The following is a 21,734-nucleotide window of genomic DNA, read 5'->3' on the forward strand; positions in this document are numbered from 1 at the left end:
CAATTTAATTGCACCAGAACACTCCTGTTATAATTGTGTTTGCTGCATCACCCACTGCTCATAAGTCTGGCGACTGAACTATGTAGTGCAGGCAGCTACAAAGGGGGCTATTTTTTGCTGACTCGTACAAAATCTTGAAAACAAACATATTCTGGGACTCCTTTTGATGTAGTTTACTATTAACTGTCGTTTCTCATGACTTTTTTCACGCTGTGCTCTTCTCCCACTACCCATGGGCCCTCTAGGCTTGGGCCCAAAGACTCTCCCACTTCATTTGTCTTCTATTATGACTGACTGCAAAGAAGTGTGCCCATCTACCATGCATGGCCTTATTGTTCGGCCATGACCCTCAACTCGACTGTATGTAGCTTCTTCAAAGTGTTCCTTGTTGCCTTGCCAGGCATCTCATACTCTGTTTCTGTTCTTTCTCAACATTTGTTTTTCTTTCCTTTGCAAACAAGTGTTTCTTTTACTCGCAGGTCGTCTGATTGTGTCTCGGATAGGCAGGGCTCTTTGAAACTCAATCCACTTCCTCTATTATTCATGAAATGTGTTCTGTAAAAGTAAGACTTCTATGAAGCATTGATGAATTATACGGGTCTAACGAGGCTTAAAATTTGGTCCGGGCACTTGCATGCCTTCGAAGGGGAGATATGAATTGTCTTTTGTAAGTGTCCAGATGATGTGGGCTGTCATTATTTATTCAGACTGGACAGATGTAACAGCAGTCCAGTCTGGGAGGCAGCCAGCCCCTCCTGGAGAGGTACTGTAAGCACAACTTTCCCTTCTCCACAGTACCTGTTTTTGGAAAGGTTTTTTACATGTGGCCCACATCTGCATCCAGAGCACAAAACTGCTTCACTGACACCCATTTATACAGGAACAAATATCAGTGTTAGTGTCTGGTGTGTGCAAACTGTTGACAATAAATCATCTGATGAACAGCCCCCCCCTGGTAATAAAGTGTTGGAAAATATGTCTGTTGTCCTGTCTGACAGAAGTAAGATGAATGTGTATGTTCATCATTGTATGCATACAGATATGTCTGTGTCCAAGTCGGACGAAGACAGTGAGAGACAGCACAATAGCTAACATGTAAATATATAGATGCACATTATTGTGTTTAGCATAATCTGTCAGGAGTTACTTTGCCAGATGTTCTCGATTGGTTTTTTTTCTCCAACCTTCTTAATTTCCTATCAAACAAAGGAGCCTTTTCTCTTGGAAACCCTACTTTATTTGTGCTGGGCCAAAGAAAAGAGAGAGTTTTTGATCTGTTGAAGCCTCTTGCAATTAACCTGATACAACACATTGGCAAAGTCTGAGTTGCTGACATCGTGCAGCTGCTGTAGCTTCAGCACTCTCCAACGGCACTGTTTTGTTCCAGGATTTAATGTGCAGCACATTGCAGATTATACCAGAATATTATACACCTCAGTAAAACAGTCCAATAAGAGAACCATGTAACTTATTTTATTGCAGTTTGATCGGTTTTAATACTACTTGTTTCATGCTTCACATGAGCACAGGCTAGACACTCATCCTGATTGATTTTAAAGTATCGAGTTAAATAGCTTGTATGTCAGTAGAACTGAACAACTGAATGGTCTTGAGCACCAATTTGACAGCACGTTATAAGATGTATAAGACGTTGGTCACAGCAGAGCCAGTTGGTAATGACTGTTTATTATAAATCAAATGTCTAAGATTTGTCAGAGGTTTGTTTGAAAAGCACAGAGGCCTAAAATAACTCGATAATTATATGAGTCACCTTGCCACTCAGGAAAAGCTTGCTCTCCACCAAAGTACCCACTCCATCTTTGAAAAAACACATTCACAGTGTGGCTATGTACATGTAATATTTTTGGATCATGAGGGGAAAACAAAAAAAACCCACTCCCTGTCAGATTTTATGTTTTGTTCATCTGCCAAAGTAAAGGTTTGACAAGAAGGAACACAGTCATTACCACTGGCAACCATATTTTTTCACCTTGGTGTGCTGACGGCTTCCCTGACTGCATCGCTGCTATCTGATTCCCATCCAACCACAGTGGGACAGGCAGCACAGACAGCACAAAAACAAACAGGTGAGCGAGTGAAAAAAATACAACGAAATCCAAATATATAGCACACACACATATACAGCACAAACAAATGCACAAGCACATTCAAACTGTCCCCCCTTTCCCCAGGTGTATATGGTCTCTTTGACACAGTCTGCCAGTCTGCTGCCATGCAGCGCCACATTTAGCACTGCAAGAAGCGGCAGACTGCAGCTGAGCAGAGCACAGTGAGGAGGTTATTAATGGCCTTCCTTATTTTAAGCGACAGTCTGAAAACACCGGTGGCACCATGCAGACCCTGCGAGCTGCAAGCTTGTCTTTCGTCCCATCTGTCTTCACGGCACTCTGTCTCCTCGGCCCTAATGGGCCTGTGGCTGTCGCTCTGTCAGTTTGCTCCCAACACACCCTTGTCTGTCTGGTGGGTCGCAGATGAAGGAACACAACGATTTATCACCATCAATTGATGTGTTGCACCTCAGTATTTTCTTTTTAAACTAATAGTGTCCAACAATGCTATAAAACTGCTCCTGCTAAATTGTTTCCCGGGAAACTTGAATGTTGTATTGTTCTTATGAACTCTAAAAGTTTGGAAACGATGAACAATTCTGCAGATGCTATCCCAATGTCATGCTCATGGAGGTGTCAAAACATCACGTTGCTTTCTCTAGCCTTCAAGTTATCTCTCTGCCCTCTCCTACGTCCCCCTCTTTCTCCCTTTTCACTGCGCTCGTCATCCTTTTACCTTCTATTCGTCAGAGGCCAGCCACCTATCACCACACCCTGCTGTGAGTTTTGACACCTGTCTGATGTATGCCTCTCTTTTCTCTCACAGGACCTGGGCGCAGATGGACAGCCTATCAATCACTCCGCCGCCCTTTCTCCTGCAGAGCTCAGCCAATCACAAGTGATTGGGTTTGATCGAAACGTGATGTGTCGGAGCGTAAATGAGTGAATGCTCGCACACATATTTGAACATGATGTTGTGTGCATGTTTTTGGGCAACTGTACGGTCTGAATGAAGGAATACAAGTTTTCAACCTCACACACATTTATCTCCCCTTTTCTCATGCTTCACGACCAATAAGTTGTTTTCCATCTGTTGCGAGGGTCAGAGTGCATGTAGCATGTACTCCACCACATGCACAATTAAATCTGCCAATGCAGGTTGATATGTGAATGCGACACCCACTAATTTAAACCCATAAAACTCATACAAAATGCATTTCAGAAGGTGGCATTCATATTGTGTCACTGACCCAGAGGCGTCATGTAAGATTACATATCACTTGTCTGGGCAATAACAAAGACTGGCAGCCTGAGTCACAACCTATTGCAGCCCTCCAGACATCATAACACCGTCGGACAAGGATATGGTGGAACCCATTACGGATTGGTCATTTCACTCCATTGCTGCTCAAAAGCAAATGAGGAGTGACGACTCAGCTCCCTGGTGACGGACACTAAGAGGAAAGCTGGGACATTTCAAATCAAACGCTTCCGCTCTCCAAGGTTCGGATGAATAAACAGTATGGATATCAGGGAGGGGGGTTGCCACATCCTGTGAGACGTTGACGTTGGTAGTGAAAGGCTTCTCCCTCAAACGCAGCAATGGATCTGGAAGTCCAGGTGATTGGGTTCAGTTGTCATTCAACCCACAAAACCTATCACTTCAGTGACTCCCTGCGGTACTTTGATCTTTGACTCTGCATGCTTATCCACTGGGTAAGAGCAAATGCAAAACTGTTTTAGAGCAGATTGTCCGCTTTAATGTGAGGGCATCATGACCCATATCAGATGAGCTGTTCCAGGACCACTGACAAGCTTTCTGTGAACATGGCTCCCCAGTTTTAGAATGCCAATATTTGATCATTTTAAGATATGTTCTAGCTTTTTTTTTTTTACTTTTAGACGATTAAGTGAGTATTTTTTGTCAGTCTGCAACTTTAAAATACTCATCCCAGATTTCTCTTTGACTCTGTTTAAAATGAGTCAGTGTGGTGTTTTTTTGGTTGAAGCAAACATGAGTTACAATAATGTATGCTTTCAAGAATTCTTCAAGAACAGGAATGAGCATGGCACACCACCCTATAATCACTGCCAGCAGGACATCTATCATTAACATAAGTCTGAAGGAGACGTTTGTCAATTTCTAAGCAAAAAAATGTAGGAATTGCAATTTTTGTGCCTCCGAAACAGATACTTCAAGTGTTTTGAAACACTTGAATTATGGAATAAGGCGCCTTAGATGTTTAGTTTTAAAGGTATTGATAATGACAACAAAGGCCAATTATAACACAATCAGATTCCTGCCATTTTTAGGTGTATGTAGTCCAAATGTAAATATTTTTGCAAACGCATTTCACGTTGACTTTGAGTGATTTAAATATCAGAAGCCAATGCCTGAGAGAGAACGGTGTTAGTTGGAGTATTTTATTGCAAAATGGACTTTCCCTAAAAACCTGAGGTAGGAAAATATGTATGATGCAGAAAGAAACGGTGACAAAAATACAACAAATTGACCATTATATCGATTGCAGCTTGTAAGAAAAGGTGAGCGCTGGTCAGAAATATGAGCAAATATATTGATTCTTCTACATTGTACGCTGTATGAAATATAATTGTTGCATGGTATTGCTTCTGGTTATCTATGTCAAACGGAAAACATATATGGGGTAACAACATCCAGTAAAATGCAATGCATGATAAAGTCTGACACATGCTGTGTCGGTTTTGTTTCGAGAATGACAACTCTGAGGGATGAGTATACTTCCCGACCTGCAGGGAGTTTTAACTAAACCACACTAAATAACCGAACAAACAAAACCCATCACACTGGCAATTGCAACAGCAATAAAACATTTTTTTTCAACATATAGCAGCATCCTTTATAAATCATATTGATATAGAGCATAATCATGTAAAAATAAATGCACAATTTGTTCCCCAATCATTAAAAAACGTACAAAATATGACAAGAGACCTCTCCACAGCACAGGTAAAAATGTGCCAGACTTAATACAATAAAAATGATTCATCCTTAAGTGCCATTATAATGTTATATCGTAGGATTGCTAGAATCGGTTTTATACTGAATCATACACAGCTATTTGTTAAGAGGGCAAGGAGATGGCACAAAGACACAGATACTATTTACAAACATGTACAACATTTTCAGAGATATTTACAAAGTTTCCAGATAGAAATTTCCTGGTAAAGATGACAAATTGTTCACTCGGTGCGAGTGAATACTGACAGTATCTCATTGTGTATGTGTCAAGTTTTTTGTTGCTCGGTTTACGCCGTCATGGAGACGACCCCCTAACCCCTGGAGTGTAGCGAAGCCAGAAACATTTCAGTCATTTGAGTTTGACAACGGGTGCTTGATTACTGCCTGTTCAACGGCCCAAGTGTGCTTTCTGTTTGGTGAAGCCGCCCTCTGGGGCACTCAAATCACAGCGAACACCCGGAACGCCTTTCCTCCAGGAGGGTTGTGAAGGCTACAGGGAAAAGAGAAAGACGAGAGAGAGAGAGTCAGGTCTGGATTGCAGCATCCGTCGGATACAAAACACGTCCCAGCGTTTTGCAGAGAGACGTAGATGACACGCGCACACAAGCAAATAGACGTCAGGCTTTTACGGAGAAGCGTCCACATCAGTGTTGTCTGACACTTTAATGACAGATAGGACACAAACAGATAGAGGTTGGGTGACTCCCTGAGAAAACAGATTAAGCAGCCATTTTTACATAAACACAGGGGGACCTTCATGTGCTAATCCAACAAAGACAGACGTGTTGTGAAGTTGAAGGAGACAGATGAATGATGGGCAGATACTAACACACGTCAGGCATCTCAGTGAAGTGACAAAGAATAATGTGGTGGAGAGAGGCAGGGGAAGAGAGGGGGAGGAGGAGAGGGGGAGGAGGAGAGGGGGGAAGGCCACAGAATAAATGAGTGTGTGTTTGTCCTCTACGCAGGTCATGTTAACAATAGTCATTCTGCAGACCGTAAAACAACCCAACGGTGGTGCAATTTTATATTTAAAAAAAACAAAAACTAGAACATACTATCGAGTATGTGGGTCACTCTGGTCACATTGTTAAACAAGACTTAACCGTTAACTATGTCTGTGAAGCCGGATGAGTTGCATATGTTTTATCTTTTTCAATCCTCACAAAGCTTACCCCTCCTTATATTTCATGTGTGTTGAGTTTACTTGCAAATTGTCCACAGGGCCTCTGCAGCTGCAGTGATTTGGTCCCTTTTAAGAGTTCAGATGCAGAAAGTCTGTAGTGTTTCCCACATTAGTTGACCAACTCGTACTGTATTAGAAGAACTAACCTAATGCCTATGCCTTCTGTTAAATCCTTACCTTTTTAATTGCTTCTTAACAAGGAGAAGGTAACAAGCTCCCAGTCCAGGATATTCCATCTAAGCCTCCCAAGACCAAAGTAAGACTATAATGGCAATGCAAGACGTTGCCTCTATTGTGCATGGCCTGCTTTCCACTTGATCCCCTTTGTGTTTGATGCCTTTCACTCAATACATTTGCGTTTGTTTGTCACTGCTTTGCATTCTTGCTTTTTTGTTTATCTGAGCCACTATATTAAGCTTTGTCTGCTCATTGCCCTTTTTTTGACTTACGACCAAAAAACAAACCCCTCCCAGAACCACATTAAGATGCACTCGTCTCCTCTGCGCTAGTTGCCGAGCTATTCATTATTTTAAACTGGAGGCATGTTAATCACCCTCCCCTGCACGCTGCATGAGAGATGTAATGAACTGCCTGCATATTGAAAAGACTGGGTCCACAAGGGAAGGCAGAGTGGACCCATTTCTCTTTACCTGGAAGCCATTGATTTCTCATTCCTCTTCTTTGAGCCACAGAAGATTAACCCCTTCACTGTCCAACCAAAGACATAATACTGAAATAGGACCAGTTATCTCCCTAAAAAATGAAATCTATCATAGAATGCTAACCACCCTCTGATTTTGACTTTGTTTTTTACACTTTACTTCTATTTCTATTTGCACGTGCATACTAGCCACCGGGGTCAGCTTGGGCTAGATTGGGCATCCCATACCTCTCTGAGGAAATGCCATTTTGGTATGAGGCAATGTAGTGTTTCCGCTTGTCCACTGGCATTACGTCGACATAGCCACCCACATCATTCCGGATTACTCCAGTGTGGATCGCTGCTCGGCATATACTGGACTTCTACAGAGGTGTGCAAGAGAAAAGATCACGTAAGAAACATTGACATTGGACATTGGTTACCCGAGTGAAGAATTCAGCGTCAGCAGCTTGACTTACATCGGAGTATATTTTGGTGCCGATTAATTGGGATATGTGAGGATTTTCTTCTAAACAGTTCCTCGGGCAGTATAACCTAAAAATAGAACAATTGGACATAGTTAATAACTACCATGATGCTGGAGAACTAAACGTATTCATGCAGGCAGACATAAAGTCAGGTTCATACCTTGGACAATGATTTGCAGGCTTTTGGTATGAACACATCTGCGCAACTGTGGTTTCACATGTGATGGCTTTGACTGTAAGAAAGAATTACAGGGTGTGTCAACACACACCGTTGCAGCACAGCTTATCATGAGTAATGTCATGCAAAATGTTACATCTCTCTAAGAACAGTGTGAGACGAACCTGCTACTCTGGAAACTGTGAAGGAATTAGCACTCAGATATTTTCTGTCAAGAGGAAACGCAAAGAATGACATGAGACGACATTATTTTCACTTATTGTGAGAATATTTGAGCAATCTTGCTGTCAAATACCATCAGTATAAATCATGGTGATGTTTCCAACAGTATTGTCTCACCCAAGAGATTGAACTCCGTTCTTGTTGGATTTGATGAAAAAGTCTTTCCTGCCTTGTCGTGTTACATCCATCCATCCTCCGTCATTATCTATGACACCGGCGTGTAGACCAGCTCTGCACACACTGGATTGCTTGCAAATAGAATATTTGATTTACAACATAATATTGATGGCCTTTTGCTGACACAGTTGCAAGCAAGTAGCACTTTAATGTCTCTCGTACACTTTGACAGGACGCACGGCTGTTAATTGGCTGAATATTGACCACATCATTTGCTTTACTCAGCCTGAGGAACTGAAGTACTCACCATTTCATAGTATACTGTCCCAACTACTTTTCCTGTAGCATCTAGGCACCCAGCTGGACACTCATATCTGTGTGAATAATATGGGAAAAATAAGGTGAAGTGAACCGAATGCTCCATTTTGTCGTGTTGTTGTTTTTATTATATTTAATATCAACTGTACCTATTACATGGTGTTCCTTTACACTGATCTCGGAGCTTAGTGTCACAGGTCACAAACTGAGCTGAAAAACATAAAGGCCTTTCAGTGCTCGTACAGGAACCAACATGCAGGAAGTGGCAGCTCTGATGCAGACGACTGGTTTCTTAAAGGCCGAGTTGAGAGACACCCAGTGAGGAACAGTGTTCTGATGCCTCAAGAAGCAAAGAGAAGAATTCCTGCAACCAGGTTCAGGGTGGTCAGCAATTCTAGAGGAAGCATCTCAGTTTACAAGCACAGGCCCGTTTTACTGCAGAGAGGAAGCCATTTAAAAACCGCATGGAGCCCCTCTCACCCCTCAACCCCTCTCAGCCGGCCAAAAGCAAACACACACTCGGTGGATCATGCTGAAATAGACCTCCCCTCCCTGCTCCAAAGAGTGACTTGCAATATTAAGTACACTTCAGAAACTGTCAAGGTTAATCAGGGAGATGAAAAAAGGCTGCAAAACATCAAGGCTATTTAAGATAAAGTGCAAGAAAAAGATTTCCGATCAAGCACATTTTTTTGTGCTTGTTGTCGAAATATGATTGCCGGGTAAACACTCAATGATTTGGTTTTGTCCCAATTTTTTTTTCTTTTAGATCATGTCCTAAATTTCTTGCCACCTCCCAATCCTAAACCAGATCTACACTCTCCCTTTTAAGATGAAACTAGACCCACAATAAACAGTTAAAACGACAGCTTACACATCTGCTGTGTGTTGACCGCTTCATTCTTCTGCAGGTCCTCTGTGGGGGGCTTGGTGGGGGCTGGAGCGGGGACACTGGGAGCCCTAGACCAGGGCTTCTGTGGAGTGTGGGGGGCCTCCGGCTCAATGAAATTGTTTTCTTCTGTTTCCTCTTGCGGAGGGTTAGAGCTGTCATCTTCAAGTAAAGTCACAAAAACAGGGTATATTAACCTTATTTTACCTCAGGCTTTCGAGCAATATCTTTATTTTATTTTTTGTCAGCCACATACCTTTGTAGCAGAGGTTGTCCTTGCAGCCTCCTCCATAGCTGGGAGGACAGGCAGAGCATGAGGTCCCATGTTTGTAAGGCGAATGCCCCCACCAGTTTCCCCTGTTCAGGTAGTATAACAGAAGTGATTGCACAAAACACATACTACCGGTACTTTAAAATGAATAAACCATATTCCTGTCCAACCCCTTTGAGTGTGACGATTTTGAACTTCAACTGTGAGTGAAAGAAACGTTCAAAATTCAGCAGCAAATTCATATAAATCTTGTTTCAACCTGTATGTCAGTCATGCAGCTGTGAACGGATCTCACAACAAAAGTGCTTACTTTGGTGAATAGTTGCAGACAAGATAGAGGGCTTTGGCCCAAATCTGTCCCCACACATTCATGTTGTAACACATGTTGATGGCACACCCAATTCGACTGCTGGTGGCCCATACCAGCTGCGACAAGAAAAACAAGACAGAGCATGAAAAACAGATTATTGAGTGATAAATCACTGAAGGATGAAGTCTAAAGAGGAAAAAGGTTAAATAAATGGTATGATCCAGACCTACCTACCTGTGTGTAATGAGTACAAACTGGGCCGGAGCATCTGAAGGGGCAATAGGGGTCACACTCCTGAGGGTAAGGGAAGGAGTAGTCTTTCACTTCATCGTACCAGGCCTGCACATGGAACGTGGGTGGGCGAAACCTGGGGAGATGAGTAAGCGTATATGTACCTTTGATGACAATGTTCCAAAAAACATTTCTATTGTCTTGTGTCTCTTTTTGGTGTGGGAGTTGGTATTATGCATCAAAGCTCTTTTCTGTTTACTGCAAGAACCCATATGCATATGCATGATACCCATAGTCTACAGTTTATTGGTGCAAAACAAAGCAACTCAACAAAACCCTAAGTTGTTTGTCAAAAAATGTTTCCAAGATACAGGTGGTAGCGAAAGAGATAACATACAGCAAGCATCTCATAACTTCAAAATGTAGCCTGGCAAGGTGTCTCAAGACCCAATCAAAAGATAAAGTAATTTACACAACACTGTACATATGTAGCTCCCATTTGTAGTGAGCACAGCAATGTAAACACAGCTGTTGCCATTAAGAATCTAGCTTTCAATCAAACATTTGTGCTCTCCGAAAAGACAGCAGTGACCAAAGATTGCCACTAATTTGGCAGCATGTGTGGTTCGTCAATCTGATTAGAATCAAGCGAAGATATTTTCTGTGAAGTGATATGATTGGATGTGGAACAAGAGTCTCGTATGTGAAGCAGTGCTGGTTTCGGACGCTCTATGGGAGGCTGAGTGTAACAAGTGATATGTCCTGTGTGAACGTGTTAGTGTGGTGAAGGAAATGGCAGAAAAGCTGTTGTGGTAAACGAAAGCTCAACAGAATAAGTTACCTGTTCCTTACTATTTAAAAAAAACAGTCTGAGCCAAATATGGGTAGTCCAGGATCCAGGATAGTCACATTGTGATTTCAAATGTTCCAATGGGTTCCTGGCCAACATGGCAGCCGAAAAGACTCGTATTTTGACCCTGTCCAAGTTCACATTTGTATGTTACTGTGTCTGCAAAATCAAATTACACAACAATTCTGTTCTGATCGATGTTCCTATCCACAGCATTAGACGCAAGCCTCCGTCACAAACGCACACGTGCTGACTTTGAAGACTTTACATGTGTTCAGCAAAGCAACCCTTTTAACCCTCAACCTTGGATGAATTAAAAGTCTGCGTATACTCAATTCTTGCTTACCTTCCCCAGTGTGCTCCCAGGTTCTGTCCGATCTGTGGCAGTAAACTGGCAGGGCCGTGCTCCCACAGACAGGTCTCTGCCCACTCCTCTGCCGTACGCTCCAACTCTGTGTCCCACACCTACACAGGTGATGAGATGGAAAAACAACAGGAAGTTTTCAGGATTACGTTTGTTAAACGGAAAAGAATAAAATGAAGCGACTCAGCGCAGCCACGAAGCTGCTTGTATTGCAACTAATGAGCCGTAAGATATAGCGATGTCAGGTCGGCTGGTGTGAAACTGGAGAAATTCACTGCCTTGTAGGGTTTGTTCAGCTGTCAATGATGTGTGGTGGTATTCAAACCCACACTGAACAAGGATTCATTATCATATGTCATGATAAGTAATGGGGACAAGGAGCGGCTATGGCTAAGTAACTGCACTAATCTCTAAACTAAGTGCAGAACTATGCTGATGTGTTCCTGCTGCTAAAAAGAGCTTTTTGACTCTTATTGCTGCTCAGCTGACTTTGCCCAAATGGGTTTTCCCGTGGGATCGGCTGTTATTCCAAAAATGCGAAAGCTGTTTTTTCTTAATACCTTCCATATGTCTCTGGTGAGATGTCTGGGTGCAAGCTTTTGTTTCACTTTACCGCTCTCTGAATTGCCCTCTCAGTTAAGTTTGGCTCTGGTTGGATACTAAGGGATCATATTCCCACTCTGGGGTTTTCTGGGAATGCGAAGAGTGTCCTTCCTCTCTGCCGACCTACATTCTTCCATAAAAAAAAAAAAGTTAGAAAAACTCCAGCTGTAATTCCTCTGAAGGACACTGTATGTGCCTTTAATTGCACACCTTCACTTTCACCGTCAGTGTGGGTTGTCGAACTTAACAGGTTTCTACAAGAAATACAATTAGTTTGTGTGCGTTAGCATTAGCATACCAGCGGAGGTGTCAGACGTTTTCACATCTCACACTTTGGGCCCTGGAAGTAACAGTTTACCCTCACTGAAATCTCATCCAATAACAGACACTAAAATAACTCCCCCACTTCCTCCACTACCTCCATCGTCCGTCACCCACTTACAGTCTCACCAGAAACAACTGCTGTTCTCTGCCTTACTCCCGAAACACACACTTACCTAACAACAGGATGTCTGGTAGCGCTGCGAATGAGCAACTCTGAGCAATTTCTGGGAATCCAGCTTGCTGTTGAGAGGACCTATTTGTTTAAATTAGCATCGCTAGGGACAGTATTCTATGTAAGATTTCAACACAAAGCCTCGTAGAAATGTTACATCACTGACATAGAATATATAAGCTGTTGGAGGTGTGGAGTGTATTTTTCAGTCATTTCTACATGTGCAAAGAGGGAGCACATTGGTGTTACAGCAACCTTGTGTGCAGTTGGCTGTAGTCTGTCTTGCACAATAAGGCCAAATGATGACTGACAGAGCCAGGGGTAAAACAGGAATGAGAATTTGTTTACCTGAAACTCTATCTCTAGCTTTGTGGGCAGTGAGCTGAAAATAAATGTCAGTGTGTCAGATCTGTTTTGTTTTGTCCCTAGTCATCCCTTTTTGCCAGTACGAGAGCGTACGATGCTAAAACAGAAACATCGGGAGCGATTTGAGCCTGGTCATCATCAGCAGTGAAAGAATGCAATTCAGTTATTATTTTGAGCTTCGATTTTCTCTACAAGTGACCTCCTTGTGCCCCAAAACAAAATCAATGTTTACACTGATAAGCAGACTGAAGCACATCGCTTAGAGCTGTGGTAATTACGATCTGCAAACAATCTGCAAACCACAGCACATAGGAAGCTCTGTCCTTGAGCGTGGTCAACACCATGTTTTTGACCATTAATGAACGGTTATGGGTCGGAAAACATTCAGCTGGCCACAACGAAGATCTCACTGGCTACAGTGTCATGGGGGGGGGGGGGGGGGGGTAGTTTATGTGATCCGTGATGCTCTCGAAGCCTGTCTTAAATAATGAGGAATACAAGCAGCACCCTTGCAGCTGAGGAACTCATTCCATCGTCCCAAAACTGAACTGAAAAAAAAAGGCAGAGACACATATTTTTCAGCTGTTGAACCTGATGCAGGCGGCTTGTCAAGCTGCTGTTGCTTGCGCAGTTAGGCCCCCCCCCCACACACACACACACACACTCCACACACCCTGACCACACTTCTGCTGGGGCCCCGAAAAGAAAAACACCACCCCTGCTGAAGTCTTTCAGCACAGCGTTGTGTCTTTCGCTTGACACTTCATTTGCAGGTTTTTTTGGTTCTTTTTTTTCTCTTCCTTGGTCATCTGGTTGCATTCCAAAGGGTACAGAGGTGTACACTTCCTTTGCAGGTCTGAGTTTCCCGCTCATAGTCGATGGTGCATGCAGAGAAATACTAAGAAAGCAGGGGAAAGATATGGGAATTGGAGGAGCTGACGTTGAGTAAAAAATAAATAAATTCCATGAGAAACCTGGCAGAGAATGGAGGAGATGTGATAAGATGGTGTAAGAGAGAGAAAACAGAAAGGCAAAGGGGTGACTCGGGAAAATGATCTATATTGTCTTCTCAAACTACTACTTTAATTTCCCACAGCAACATAGAGGAAACAGTGTTTCATGCAGCACATTCCAGCCCACATCAACTCACTTCAGGGGTCCTGGGGCTGACCATTGTCTGAATCTTGTCAACCAGTGAATACCATTATCTCCCATTATCATGTTATAACAGGAGCATAGTTTGACCAGAACAGCGTAGCCAATTATTGTAGAGTTGAATCCGGAAGCTGTCTCACTTACTGGGCATCATAAGTGAGCCAGTAATGGTAAGGGTAGCCTCAGCTTTCTTAACAATAAACAATATCAGCAAAAAACTAAAATCCCCCAGAGTATAACTTTACACAAGCAGTCATTTTTTCCACAGTTCCCTTTCACTTTTCATTGGCTAATAATGGTGGTTGGTGCTCATCATGGCGGCAACCCAAGAAAGTAGCTGAGTCACTCCTAAACCCAAAAGACATTGCAGTCTGGACAGGATGCAGGTTGAGGGTGTTGTCCTCTTGGGCATAAATCTTCACAGATATTTGTGGGATCATTGGAATTTGCTCATTCGATCTCCACGTGTTTTGCATCTCTGCAAAGTGTTTTACGACCAACGCTCCCTGAAGTATTCGTGGAAGGTGTTCTTTATAAGTGCGTTCGGCGCAAGACCATCTCTCGACATTCTTGGCATTACATCAAGCAAGTTCAATGGACACTTGCCTCGTCTGTCCATGATATCCGTGGACAGGATACAGCCCGGTGCAGGTGAGGCCAAGAGAGTTTCCAGCTTTCGGGTGGCATCTTTGCTATTTTGGGATAGTGTTGTCCCTTTTGCTTCACTGGAGCATGGCCTTGGATGTGGAATTGAGCACACGTAGGAACTACAGTACGGTCTTTGAGAGGATCAACGTTTTTTTTCTTTCGATGATATTCAGCTGCTGCTCTTAACATCTAGAGAAAACCAGTGGATGTGTTTTTCCTGGGTGTGACCAGCTGACCAGACCCAGGGACAAACCCAAGACACACTGGAGAGATTCAATCTCCCAGCTGGCCTGTGTGAGCTCTGAGGTAGTCCGCAGGAGAAAGTTGCGGGGATAAAATAAGTTTAGACAGCTCTCCTTCATTTCTTTTTCTGGAGTCCGGTCATTACTTTTTATTTGGCAATCTTATTAATCGAAAGCACTTTCTCTTAACATTTAAGCCGTCTATTTCACTCGCTCTTCCACATTACCATAATTAAACATCTTGGGTTCATGCAAGGCTAATTTATTAGTCTAGACCTTGATTATTGTCTGATTGAACTGCCAAATTATTCATCAATAAATTAAAATGGCTTTCAGCAAAACTCTTGACTCATCCCAAACAGAAAACTGTCAATACAGCTTTATCTCAAACCAGAAACATCACTGCCTCCTCAGACCAGAGCGCAGCGCGGCGCGGCCCAGTTAAACATCAATGCAGGTGGGGCCATTTCTCCCATGATGCCATATGTTTGTCTTGCAGCGCTTCAAACGCTGACACTTCTCTGTCTATACCCTCCCCCCCCCCTCTTCTAAAGGTGCATTGAAGCTTTGTGGACCGCTATGGAGTGTGAATGCTTACCCAGGGAATTTTTTGGGCCTCCGTGTTGGATAATGACAGAATGGGAACGGAGCCACAGGGATAAGGGAGAGGGAGGCAGAGAAAGGGGGCAAGAAAAGGAAACAGATGGAGCGGGGAGGAAAGATGGGGATTTGAATTGATGTTATCTCAGAGTTTCTGTGAAGATTGCCACAGAGGGTCAGCCCGGTTATGGTTTAATACAATGGCAGACAATAAGAGAGCTGATGGCGAAATTGTTATGAATGTGCGTTTGGGTATTTGTGTGAGTGTGTGTGTGTGTGTGTGTGTGTGTGTGTGTGCATCTGCATGCATGGGTGTGTAGGGAGAGCAGGGAAGCATGTCTATGAAGTCTTCCAGTACAGTGCAGCTGTGAGGTTTCTGAAAGGTGACAGCAGTTCACCACAGACTGGAGGAAAATCTGAGAAATAGGGAGCCCCTTTCAAAATAAAGTGCAGAAAATCATTGGCAATCCCTGTGACCTGAGCAGTGTTTCGCCCGACAGGTTTTGACATCTATAGAACTGCAAATAAGATTTCCGCACGTATCTTTAAAAGTCACTGTCTCTTTTAACTTTGTGCCCCTTCCAAATGTCTCCATCTTTCTTTTACTCTGTCGTTACTCCTATTCAACCATCTCATCTTTTTGAAATGATTTTGACTCTTTATATTTTCTATTCTGTCCTTCCCTCCATCCATCTCTCATTGCTTTGCTTTTCTATGAGCAACTCCTTCATCACGTTTACACCTCTATTTTTATGTGCCTACGGTATTCCTTGCCAGCTCTCACTCTCTTTTATCTCACCTAACGTCCTCTTGTTGCATGCCTCTTCACCCCTGGGTGCCCCAGGAGCCAAAAGAAAAAACTGTAACAGGAGACAGTAGAAAGGAGCTGTGCTCTGCTGGCTCAGCAGTTCTCCACTAGAGTGTGCCTCAACCAGAAGCCTGCCAGGCAGAGTGCTGCTTTCACACACATGCATGTACGCACGCACACACACACACACACACACCCACACACAAGGGGTCCTCAAGTCCAACCTCTCAATTATACAATTACACAGTCCAGCAATTGCCCCCAGCAGGAAGTGTTTATTTGCTTTAACCGTGGAATAATACTGCCTTTTGTTCTGTAGCTCTTTAAGTGGAGATGAAAGGATGATAAAACCTCATTACTTTCTGCACACGGTATTGATTTTCAACCTCCTAAGTACTGTTGGTGGCAATGCACTGTGGCGGTCAAGCAGTGCCTACACATGGAGTGTATTTGGAAAAGTTCCAGATCTGTGGAGCGCTGACTTACAGAAGGTGTGCGTGTGTGTGTGTGTGTGCGTGTGTGTGTGTGTGTATGGGTGTGTTTAGTGGGGGGTAGACAGCTGGTAAAACAAGCCCCGGTGATTCTAATTGCACTGTGAAAAGTGATCTGGCGCTGTACACACACGTGATGGCCAAAGGATAGAGTCAAACAAATCTCTCAGCATGAGTGAGAGAAAAACGCAGTAGTATTGTGATCATTGGCAAGTTGGTGGAATTCTTTTCTTCTGGCAAAACAACCAAAGTCACATGGGTACAGACGTGTATGTGTGTGTGTGGTGGGGGGGGGGGGGGGGGGGCTGTCCTCATCTTTGAAGGTGCTTAGAACCTGGCATGCTGCTTGTGTGTGAGCCAAGAGGGACAAGTGCCAGCCGGTCTGGTGACTGGGTCAGTTCACGAAGCGACATGGTCCACAAGTGTGCAAGACTCTTATGGAGTTCAGAATGGAGTCAAAGCGTTTTTTAACACACATAAACAGCATGAAGACATATGCACTACTTCATGGGATTCAATGTCCACAGACAAAACCTCGGCATCCTCGGTCCACCTACCATGTGCTCCATGTTGGAAGAAGGAGGGTAAACCTGGCCTCTGAGCTTGTTGTGAAGGTCCAGGATGAGCTGAGCGTCACCGTCGGTAATGGCCCTCTTCCCCCTCTGCTTGGCCTCCCACCAGTCCCCCTCCTCGTCCAGATACTTGTCCAGAATCTGCTCCCAGCTGGAGTTAGGAAGCATCACCATGGAAGTGGCCGTCTGGAGCAGCAGGAGTAGGGACACGTCCCTAAGCCAGCGCGGCGATACATGCCTCATCCTGGAGGACCGTGAGGATGGTGATGGTTATCCTCTCAAACTCAGGCAGGGTGGATGGCGAGGACCAGGGAGCGAGCCAGCACAGAAAGACACTCCGTCTACAGTGTGAGCTGGCAGAAGAAGTCGAGAGGAGGGAACAAAACAGGATTATTGGAAGGATTGGAACTGGTGTATAAAATTTGCTGAATAACTTGGGTCAACATTGAACTTGGTGAGGACACCGCATTGGCTTGCAGACGCATGGTTTGGTGCAGCGCCACTGGTAACCTCATGGAGTTCACTGGGGGAAAGCTGGCAGACTGGGGATGACTGGTGAAGGTGTGAATTAAAGAAATGACTGGTGTTGAACTTCCCTGAGGACTTTTTTCCTCTATAAAAAAACAGCTTGGGAGCTGCTCAAAATAAATACAGCATTGAATCACATTTAGCAGCACAGATGTAGTTTAGTGCACATCATGCACAATGCAGCTCATGAATTCACAATATCTCTATGCATACATATATTTCCCGTTTTCGGGATGCATGCTGCAACGCCGACAGAAGCTGATACAACGTGCCAATTGATAATGGAAAACGCGAAGAGGAGGCTAATGTATCTTGAAATGGAAATGGGGTGGTGTGATTTAACGGAGACTTGGGAAATAATTTACCTTTTAATGAATTGGAATGCAGCCCGCTTCTTGAGATCCTGACAGAGATCTGGCTGTGAGGAAACTTCAGCAGCAAGAGGGGGGGAAAAAAAGTCCGCCTTCAAAAGTAAGTTGAGCAGAGCTCAGGTGGAGCGGTGATGACTGTCGCTGGCTGCCATATGACATAAATCAAAGATGTGATGTGGTCGCTTCACTCCGTTTTAAAGGAGAGAGAGAGAGAGACAGCGCGCGAGGGTCTTTCCTCTTTCGGGATTCTTGCACCAAAGCTGCTAAAGCATCACTTATCCACATTATATCCTGAACTTGGCTGCGCTTCGAGAGTGCCGCCCCTGACCACGCCCCTCACAAAAAGGTTGGAAACGGCCCACTTGGTCCTGCCAAGACCTCCGTGCGCGTCCGTGGTCGTGCGTGCGTAAAGAAAGGCCTGTAAGAAGAAAGTTTATTTTTTTTCACCAATGCTGGACAAGTTTGACTCACAAATGCCCACAAACGACCTATTACCCAGCAAGAACATTCAACCCCCTCCGCTTTACATGCACACATGTCTGAGGAGACGTGTACCAACCAGGGAGAGATGCAACATTACCACAATTAAACATAAAACAACTACAAGTCGACACAACATCACAAAAAGATGCATTACGACACAAAACAAGAACAAAAAAGAGGCAAAACCACCACAAAGTCTGTTGTAGTAGATCTTATATATGTCGATAATATTCCAATCTTTTTTTTTTCTCAAGTATTATAATAATATAACATTTGTAGTTGATATGATAATCCTTTGAATGATGGTTCATCCTCAGAACAGGAACATGTACTTAAAGGTTGTTGACTGACGATTGCCCTAACTGGCTTTGGTTCAAAAATCCATTCATTTAAACCAGATCTGTGGCCCCATTCTGACTGTTCACAGGTGACTTCTTAGGGGGATTAAAACACAAACCAACTCTCTGTTAATTCCAATCCCCAAACTCATCGTCACTGTTTCCGTTCCCGCTGCAACACCGTACAATATCCATAATGAAGACAGGCAGGTTTTGTCTTTTGTCATCTGGTCATTTTCACCAGTGGCTGTTGCACATGTGGAAACAGCAGCAAATCCCTGTACAGACTGACTTTCCACTGGGGGCGTCACAATCTTTGTATTTTACCTGACAAATATAACAAACCAAACGCTAGCCAAGCCGACCATGTGTACCATTGCTCTGTATTTTTCAGTGAATCCCCTTGTTTCCATGACTCCCTTATGAATTCATGCCTTATACCCATTAGGTGAGTCAGGGACTGAATGGTTAGCTCTGTCACTCAGTTATGGATATATTTGAGTTTTGTGATCTCTGCCACATTTCACATTCAGCACGGTCCCGGAAAGCTGGGAAAACATGGTTTGGTAGATTGTGAGGAGAAAAGACAAGGCGTTCCATTGCACTTAAAACTGTACAATACAGTCTAGATTTTGAGAATTCTCCAGTCAGTGGTGGAAAAAGTACTCAACATTTCAGTAAAAGTACCAACACCACAATGTAAGAATACTCCACTGACAGTAAAAGTCCTGTATTCAAAATCGCGTAGTAAAAGTCAAGAAAAATAAAGTATCAAAACGTATATTATATTGCTATATTATGCTTTATGTTGATCATTTATTACAGTATTTGGTTGTTGATACTGATGCAGTAATGCTATAGCTGTCGAGGTGAAGTTTTTTGTGGAATTGCTAACTTCTTATGTGTTGGTTTGTTTGCAAAGAGTCACAAGCCACAAAGGTTGGGAACCACTCGTTTCATCTTTTACAATGCGTTGTATTTCATAAGCTCATCATTGTGTTGTTTTTATGTCAAATCTAAAAAGCAACCACGAACTGTCAGTTAAACGTAGTTGAGGACAAACTTCAATATCATCCTCTGAAATAGCACCCCCCCCCCACCCCCACCCCCGCCCCCCTCCATCTTACCCTACAGCTGAAATAGCAACGCTGTAACTCCCCTGAGGGAAGCACCGCCGAAAAAACTCATTCACCTGCTGTAGAATTAATGCTGCTCTATATTTAGATGTGTGTGTGTGACAGGGAGGAAGAGTGTGTGTGTGTGTGTCTGCTTGACAGTAAGAGTGAGAGGAGAGGTGAGTGACATGGTGCATGTGTGTGTGTTGGTTTGCCATCATGTCATAAATGTATGAGTCAATACATAAAACATGCAATGATTTTAAAGACTCAAAATAAGTTTTATGGGCTTGGGATATGACGTGACTTATATTACATTCAGGTTAAGGCTGAAATAGACAAAGACCGACTGTAGGAGCATGTCTCTGACCCTGACTATAAAATGAAATTGTGTGGATAAGGAAATATTTGCCAACTGCTCACGGATTCCGATGATTTACAATGTGGTAATTTATGGCAAGCCATCTGTAAGAGACAAGACGTTCTCTGATTAATGTTTATTACAATGCTTGCCAGTAAATATACACTATTTGTGCCTGCGGTAGAGCAATATAAATGATTTCATGCTTGGGCTTCTCGTGTTAACAGCCTTTCTTGAGAGTTCTCCCTTTCATCCCTTCTATTTCTATTTCTTTGCTGTCAGTCTAAATATTTCACATTTTTCTTCTTTTTTTTATACCTGACCTCTCTCTACCTGTCTATACACACACTCCCCCCCCCCCCTCTCCCTCTCTCACTGTTATCCCCCTCCCTTGCTCTTTCTATCTTACCCACACAGTCATTGTTGAGCCACAGGTCAGGATGCTCCATTTGGTACATCCTCTATTCAGGTTCTGCGAGAAACCTCATGAACCCAGCAGAATGCATCAACCGAGCCAGACTCGGCATCCATACAACAGCCTCTGGACTCAACAGCGAACCACACAAACACACTTGAAGAACACTTTGTGTTGGCCCACGTTATCTGGCACGCCGCTCCCTAATGGTTCTGGTTGAGCTGGATTGAGGTCACGGAGTTGGAACGGCGTCGGGGTGAGAATGGGAGTGAAGAGCATCAGGGTCATTTGGCAGACGTTCGACATCATTCGTTGCTTTTGTGACATTATCAGCAGTGTTCAGCAGAAGGTTGCCTCAGATATCTACTTCAGGTCTGTTGGGCTTAGTTTGTCTGCCTCTACCCCCTTGTGGTGAAGAGATGCCAATGCATCTGTGAGGAAAATGTGCTGTAAGTTGCTCTGTGTTTGGTTCACTTGCGTTACTGTAGAGTTAATACCACAACATTGAATGTTCCCTTTAAAATAAAAAAAATCCTATTCATCTATTGTTGGCTTGGGTTCAAATGTCTTGTCTCCCTGTCGTGTTAATGTTCACGATGTTCAATATCGAAGGGGTTTTTGTACTCTTACTGAAGTAAAGGGTACATTACCTTAAGTCAAAGTACAAATACCACGATGTAAATGTACGCCATTAAAAATGAAATTCTAAATTGTACTTTGGTAAAAGTAGTATCAAAACATCAAAAGTAAAAGTACTCATTTTGTGGGAAAATGACCCTGATTAATGTTAAATTATATCACTGGATTATTGTTACTAATTCATTAATGTGTACAATTTATAAAATGTGTTTTTACGTTGTAGATGGTGAAGGAGCTTATTGTTATTATTTTATATACTCGATCTTGACCAATGGATCAACTGTAATGTTCATCTTGATATGAAGTTGATCTTTGTATGTAAAATCTGTCACGTTTAATTTTACCTGCACGTTCACACTTTCTCCTTCT

The 21,734-nt window shown here is 43.2% G+C and overlaps 1 protein-coding gene across 1 annotated transcript; it reads right to left on the minus strand.

Annotated features, from left to right (window-relative positions):
* Window positions 1–4,147: 4,147 nt before the first annotated feature.
* Window positions 4,148–18,251, minus strand: LOC306793943 (cysteine-rich secretory protein LCCL domain-containing 1-like). The gene is made up of 15 exons (XM_079291775.1): window positions 18,009–18,251; window positions 17,101–17,468; window positions 11,117–11,235; window positions 9,924–10,056; window positions 9,690–9,805; window positions 9,365–9,465; window positions 9,094–9,270; window positions 8,369–8,429; window positions 8,209–8,275; window positions 7,902–8,032; window positions 7,727–7,770; window positions 7,545–7,617; window positions 7,376–7,451; window positions 7,146–7,279; window positions 4,148–5,560 (listed from the first exon to the last, which is right to left on the minus strand). Exons 2-15 carry the CDS (start codon window positions 17,356–17,358, stop codon window positions 5,509–5,511), a joined length of 1,542 nt encoding a protein of 513 aa, XP_079147901.1. The 5' UTR covers window positions 17,359–17,468; window positions 18,009–18,251; the 3' UTR covers window positions 4,148–5,508.
* Between the last annotated feature and the right edge of the window lie 3,483 nt (window positions 18,252–21,734).

Source organism: Melanostigma gelatinosum (genome assembly GCF_949748355.1).
Source record: "Melanostigma gelatinosum genome assembly, chromosome: 20".
Lineage (NCBI taxonomy): Eukaryota > Metazoa > Chordata > Actinopteri > Perciformes > Zoarcidae > Melanostigma > Melanostigma gelatinosum.